Source organism: Triticum aestivum, chromosome 3A (assembly GCF_018294505.1).
Source record: "Triticum aestivum cultivar Chinese Spring chromosome 3A, IWGSC CS RefSeq v2.1, whole genome shotgun sequence".
Taxonomy (NCBI): Eukaryota; Viridiplantae; Streptophyta; class Magnoliopsida; order Poales; family Poaceae; genus Triticum; species Triticum aestivum.
In genome coordinates this window covers 712,894,973-712,901,611 of record NC_057800.1, presented here as the reverse complement: position 1 = coordinate 712,901,611, position 6,639 = coordinate 712,894,973, and the positions used below count along the sequence as shown (strand labels likewise).

Sequence of the window (6,639 nt, the reverse complement as noted above, 5' to 3'; positions counted from 1 at the left end):
GAGCGATAATGATGAACTTTTAGAAATTGGTGGGATTTCATAACATATGCAAGAACTTCCGTAACTCTTCATCTATACTTTCAGAAACATTATTGAAATGCATTTTTTACGTTGTTATACAAATTTTATATGTGTATATGACGTACAAACCAACTTGTTGTATTGTGCCAAAAAGAAGGGACATCCACCCCAGCATATGCAGTCTGCACAAGAAGCAACCCCAAATGGATATTGAAATATTCCTAAAAAAACTTGTTGTATTTAGGCACCATTTGCATTTTTTTTCATAATATAAATTAAAAAAACCAACATATGGTCCAAAAAAGTGAAATTTCGCATGAGGTCTTATTATGGATAAATTAGGAATGTGAAAAAGTCTCTCAAGAAGTGGCAACCGTGTTGTTGTGCTTTGCTTTGAAAATGGTAGATCTACCATGATGTGTGTGTTATGCACAATTCGTTGTAAGATGGCTGTAATGAGCAATCATTCTACGTACATGTCACATGAGCGATGCTTTAGATCCTATATTTTATCCGTGATGGTGACAATTATAATCTTACATTGGCAGTTCTCATGTCTTGATTTCTCTTCGTGCACTCTTCAAACAGTTCATAACTAGTAGTACCTTTTGAAGCAGCTTGTAAGAATAGCAATCCAATATAGTCTACATTTGTTGTCATGATTTAATCAAACTACTAGAGAAAGTTTGGGAAACTTAATCAATACATATATATTTAATTTTCCTGTCTTTAGGCACCATTTGCATTTTTCATTAGAAAAATGAATCCAACCTAACTATGATCCAAAAGAGTGAAAGTTTGCATGGGGTCTTATTATGATGTACTGGGAGGTGAAAAAGTCTCACCAGAAATGTCAACTGTTTTGTTGTGGTTTGCTTTGTAAATGGTGGATCTACCACAATGTATTTTTTATGCACAATTTGATGTAAGAGGTCTACAATGAACAATGCTTCTCTTTTGTTCGAACTGAAGTCTGAATCAAATATGTTTTGATTTTGACTTTTTGAAAAGAACCATTACAGTCAATTACAGGTAGGACACACGTGTGTGAAAAATATGAAGATTGTCTTCTTAGCTAATTTGAGTCTGCGTTTCACCCTCACAATCTCTATATGTCATATGACGGCGACCACACGTTTCGCCTTATGATGGCTACCACACATTTTGCCTTTGCAATCTCTCTGGCATATCACAGCGACCACACATGACGGCTCTGCTAGAGTTGCTCTAAGTGGTATACATGAAAACGTGCGTCTAATTGAAAAGAAAAGCTGCTTCACCAGCGTTTCATCAAAAAAACATGCGTCCCTTTAGTTTTAATCCCTCCTTTCCTAAATATAAGTCTTTTTGGAGATTCCAATACGGACTACATACAGAGCAAAATGAGTGAATCTACATTCTAAAATATGTCTATATACATCCCTATATAATCCGTATTTAAATCTCCAAAAAGACTAAAAGGACATATATGGAGGGAATAGCTTAGAATCTGGGCTATTTACTTCATAGTACAGGACAAACGCCACCCACTAGACAGACCAGAAAGCCCTCGTCCAGAAGCCACACGGCTACACAAATGATATCAGAAACGCAGCACCACCAATCCAGCATGTCAAAGACCCCCTAAATACAACATCACATCTACCATCCATAGAATAGAACCGACGCACGGTTTTCTTATGTTTCCTCTATACTAGGGATCAATCAACTGAACTAAAGTAAGCAACATTTTCACCGTGCCAGCAAGACAGACCAGACTATACAATTCTTCATGTCAAGGACTCATCAGGATACCAAATTCGTCGACGGGATTTGAAGCACGAGAGAGCAGGGGCAGGAAGACGTGCCTAGTTGTCACACGCCCTAAACAGAGTCAGCAGGCCCAGGAACAGATTGATGATGTCAAGGTAGAGCGTGACGGCAGCCCAGACATACTTGTCATACTTGTAACGCTTGATGATGCTGCCCGTGTCATAGACAATGTAGCCACTGAAGATGAGTGCCGCCAGCGCGCCATAGATCATATGAGAGAGCTTGCCCAGCGGGAAGAAGATCTGCAAACAGAAGTCATGATCAGTATGTGCATTGTAGAATAGAGAATGCTGATAGATAAATAGGCGACACACCTAACTAGAGAAGGGAACAGACGGCATCTGACCTGAATGAACCCAAAGACGAGCAAAATCATCAGAGAAGCAAATAGGAAAGGACCAAGGAAGCTAAAGTCCTTGCCCCTCCTTGCAGCCCAGAAGGTGTAAGCAGTGAGGCTCAAGACAACTACGATTGTAAGAATCCCAGCCTCCAAAATGACCTTGCCTGCGCACAGTGGACTATTTTAGCGGTGGTTCTTTATCGAAGAAAACCCATCATACCGACAAAGTAGAAAACACACACACATCATACTAACAGTAAACAAATATGTATATATATATATATATATATATATATATATATATATATATATATATATATAGAAGAGCAGGACTACTAAATGAACTAATTGCTTTCTTATCATCGCATACATCTCTTTACCAAAGAAACTATCATGTAAATTTGACTAGACAATAAAGCACGTGCATGCTAAAATCTGAAGTAAATGGCAGTGATGCATTGAAGAAGCAAACTATCAGCAACCTCCTGTGATGTAGTACAAGATAGAAAGAACCTTGGAATTGGTACAACCCCAAAATGCAGTGGTGAATGCTGACGCAAACACAAATGGAGGACAGATTACAGAGTGCGTGTCAATATAACTTTGTCTAAATCGAAAGATTATGTATTAACCAGCACATGCATGAAGCATCTATTGTCTTGTCACAACACTAGTAATGATATATCAACTGAAAATCCTTTCTATTTTGATACGGGTTTAAGCTAGTCCTGCAACCTAAACCACATCCTTGCCAAAACCATGTCAACTTGGGCAGGTCAGCTCGCATATTATTGGACAAATCGGCCCTTTATATCAAATTGATACTATCACAACACTGTGTATCTTACAACAAATAGTGGCCGGAAGAAACAGTAAATAAATATACAAGATCCAACTAATGTTCTATGAAAAGCAAAGGTTACTGTTTGCCAATTCCTGAATTCAAAAAGTAACAGCTGAAATTTGCAAAACAAGGTAAAAAGGTAATTCCTGCTAGCTGGCAGTACTACAAATGCTTCTAACTCAGACAAGCATATCAATCATAAATGGTGTCCAACAGCTACAATTTGTCCTCAACACAGACTAGGAAAATGCATCAACTACAGTCACATGTATTTCTGAACCCAGTCCACACGTAAACAAAATGCTTCACAATATCAGCAGGGAACTACCAATTGCCGCACATGGTGACTAACAAGCTAGCTAATAGTACAAAAATATCTACTAGCCATGTATATGTAATGAATTAACACAATGAGAGGGGCATTAAAGGATGCTGATTTACATCAGCAGCAGAGCAGAGTGAGTCAAGAACAAGCTAGGAGCTGGCAGCAGGAGCAGAAAGAATACGTGGTGGGAAGACAATTACCGCTAGTGAAGGCACATGTCAAGCCGACAGAGAAGCTGATGGCCACTGTGAAGACGCCAAGCAGAAGCAGGTTGACTGGGTGCTTCTGGCGGTAGAAGTGCAACGGGAACGTCACTGCATACAAAAGATTGACAAGCGTTTCATGAGTAACAGATTATACTCCCAGCTGCAATTCACACAGCAACCACATCCCATTCTACAGTAGTAAAGCAAAATTAAGAGTGCATGGGACGTTCCTGAAAAAATCAGGAGTTGTAATCCATAGCTCTGCACAAAGAATGCAAAGCAAAAGCCATAATGAAATCGCACGCATACAACTAGCAGTATCGTGTATAAATTCGTCCGAATTTCGCACTGCTTGCCTCTTGGGTCAGTTGGAATACACAGAACGACCTTCTATTTTCAGGGGAATCACTCCAAGTCTTTATGCTTGCAGGCGTAAATTCAAGAAAGATAGCTCAGTGGCTAGCAGTTGACAGAGCAAAACAAGAATATTATTCAGATCTCGCAAATCGGGTGCGGGGCTTGCGATAATTGTGCATCATAGTAGTTGTTTTGTGGCACTTAAAATGCACTTGTTGTATGTCGCAATTTAATTTTGTACAGGCTGTACATACATGCTCTGTTTCTTTTTCCCAAAAAAGAAAAATGAAAACCCTCCCTGCAAACTGCAATTGGATCACAAATTCGTAACAAAGACGATGGAGGAGAGAAATGGTTTGAGGCCTCACCGATGAAGGGGAAGATGAGGATGAAGATGTAGAGCCCGAGGCCGGCGTAGGAGGAGACGAAGAAGTGGGGTATGGCGCGGACCCTGACGAAGACGACCGCGACGGCGGCGGTGAGGAGAAGCTGCAGGCAGAGGACGACGTAGATCTTCCGGATGAGCGCCCAGCGCAGCTCGGGGCTCTCCGTCGTCCCCTTCGGTTCCGCGGTGCCCGCCTCGACGTCGCCGCCCTTCATCACGCCCGGCGACGGCGATGCCTCCGGAGGTAGGGTTTTCGCGGGTGTGGAGTGGGGACTGGTGGCTGGTGACTGGGGAGGAGCAATGTGAACGGGCGGATCAGCTGACACCTAGTACCAGCTAGGCCCACTAGTCAGGCAGATGCAAGGCGTGGGAATGTTTCGCGGTTCCTTGTTGGAAAATTGGGGTCTACGCGGCTCCATACGTTTGTTGGTTCAAGGAAGGACACAGGCAATTCAAAGAGATAAAAGCACGGCAGGCCCAGGAACTTGTCACGCCCGTGATTTTTTGACCCATAAACACTCCGGCACCCAAAAACTTGCAGCCGATGTGCAAAAAAGCCCATAGCCAATCCCGCTGCGACATCTGGCGCCACGCTGGCAGAGGCAGTCGTTGCGTGACTTTGCAGAAACCCCCCTGGCCTTTACTAGTAATGAACCCGCACTCCACATCTCTCCCTCTCGTTCCCCGTTGCAGCCCCAGCCAAATCCCTAGTTTCTCTCCCTCTCGTTTCCCACTGTATCGCCCGACGCAAGAAGCATGAGAGCTAGGTCAACAACGGCGGTGAGCCTGGGCTGCGGAGCTAGCGGTAGCAGGACAAGCATCGCTCGTCTTCAAGGACATGCAGCTCCTCGTCGGCCACGCGAAGCTACTCGAGCCGCTCCACCGCGAACTCTGATATCGAGCCAACTACTGCGGAGCTCGCTGCTGTCCGTCGGGAGCACGAGCTGGAAGATGCATGGGAGGAGGCGGGGTTCAAGGAGGTGTAGGAGAGACGGTGCGCCCAACGGAGGGAGGCTGGAGGCGATGAATACCTACCGCCTGACGAAGTCGTCTGCGAGCTACCAGCTCCGCTGTATGAGGCATCATTGCTCACCACGCATGCCGATGAGGCTCTGCGCGCAGCCAAGCAGCAGCTCGATGACGCCATCATAGTTGCGTCCTGGTCCACAGCGCAGGCAGACGTCGTCCTCCGTCAGGCTGCCGAAGCAGAGCGCGCAGCCAGAGAGCGAGCAAGGGCAGCGACTGCCGCTGCGTCTTCCTCGACGTCAACTCAACAAGGCAACAACAAGAACCCAATTGTACTCTCATCTGACAACGACGAGTATAAGAAGCACCCGCATTTCGCTCTTATCACCCCATGCGTTCTATTTTCAGTTTAGCCTGTTCACAACTCCCTTCGTCTCAAAATTCATGTCTTAAATTTATCTAGATACGGATGTATCTAACATTAAAATGTAAAATAGATACATCCATTTGTAAACAAATTTAAGACAAGAATTTTGGGACGGAGGGAGTACTATTCTGTCAGGTTCCAGTACGTGTACTCCGTCAGTGCAAACACAAAGAACAGGGGCAATCAAGCATGGCTCCACTGATTTCAATGGCGCAGCCCTTCCTTGCCGCTCGCTCCACAGCCCAGACTCGCCGCCGCCGTCGACCTAGCTCTCATGCTTCTTGCATCGGGCGATACAGTGGGGAACAAGAGGGAGAGAAACTAGGGATTTGGCTGGAGCTGCAATGGGGAACGAGAGGGAGAGATGTGGAGTGCGGGTTCATTACTGGTAAAGGCCAGGGGGTTTCTGCAAAGTCATGCGACGACCGCCTCTGCCAGCGTGGCGCCAGATGTCGCAGCGGGATTGGCTGTGGGCTTTTTTGCACATCGGCTGCAAGTTTTTGGGTGGCGGAGTAAGGATTTGCAAGTTTGTGGGCCAAAACATCACGGACGCGACAAGTTCCTGGGCCTGCCGTGCTTTTACCTCCAATTCAAACTAATCCAAAAGGAAGGACACAGGCTATCTTTTTTTATGATTTTTTTTAATGATTCGATGATGAAGGGAAAGAGATTGGACAGAGGCTCTGTCCGTCTCCACAGCCACACAATGTTTTCTTTTGTTTTTCTCTCAAAAAAATGTTTTCTTTTGTTTTTAACAAGAAAACGTTTAATCTATTCATTTTAAATCATGGCGGTAAAATGAACATAAAAATAATAAAAAATGCATTTAGATTCATAGTCCAGGTAGCGATGACTACAAGCACCGACGAGAGCCGAAGGCGCGTCGCCGTCATCGCTCCTTCCTCGCCGGAGCCAGGCATAACTTGTTGTCATAGACAATCAGAAAGTTGGCGTAC

General features: G+C 44.5%; 1 protein-coding gene across 2 annotated transcripts; it reads right to left on the bottom strand.

The window, feature by feature from the left end:
* Positions 1-1,490: 1,490 nt before the first annotated feature.
* LOC123059351 (protein LIFEGUARD 4) lies at positions 1,491-4,603 on the bottom strand. Of its 2 annotated transcripts, XM_044481930.1 has the most exons (5): positions 4,274-4,603; positions 3,543-3,656; positions 2,180-2,337; positions 1,957-2,075; positions 1,491-1,868 (listed from the first exon to the last, which is right to left on the bottom strand). In XM_044481930.1, exons 1-5 carry the CDS (start codon positions 4,503-4,505, stop codon positions 1,796-1,798), a joined length of 696 nt encoding a protein of 231 aa, XP_044337865.1. In that variant the 5' UTR covers positions 4,506-4,603; the 3' UTR covers positions 1,491-1,795. The 2 variants fall into 2 exon arrangements, with proteins under 2 accessions (XP_044337865.1, XP_044337864.1); XM_044481929.1 differs by having other exon boundaries at positions 1,491-2,075.
* Positions 4,604-6,639: the final 2,036 nt, after the last annotated feature.

Bases quoted from the DNA above. Each gene is read 5' to 3' on its own strand.
- LOC123059351 (XM_044481929.1), bottom strand. From the start codon at position 4,505: ATGAAGGGCGGCGACGTCGAGGCGGGCACCGCGGAACCGAAGGGGACG. The intron at 2,338-3,542 runs GTAATTGTCTTC...CACTGTGCGCAG, and splicing joins GACATGTGCCTTCACTAGCG to GCAAGGTCATTTTGGAGGCT. The intron at 2,076-2,179 runs GTCAGATGCCGT...TTCTGTTTGCAG, and splicing joins TCGTCTTTGGGTTCATTCAG to ATCTTCTTCCCGCTGGGCAA.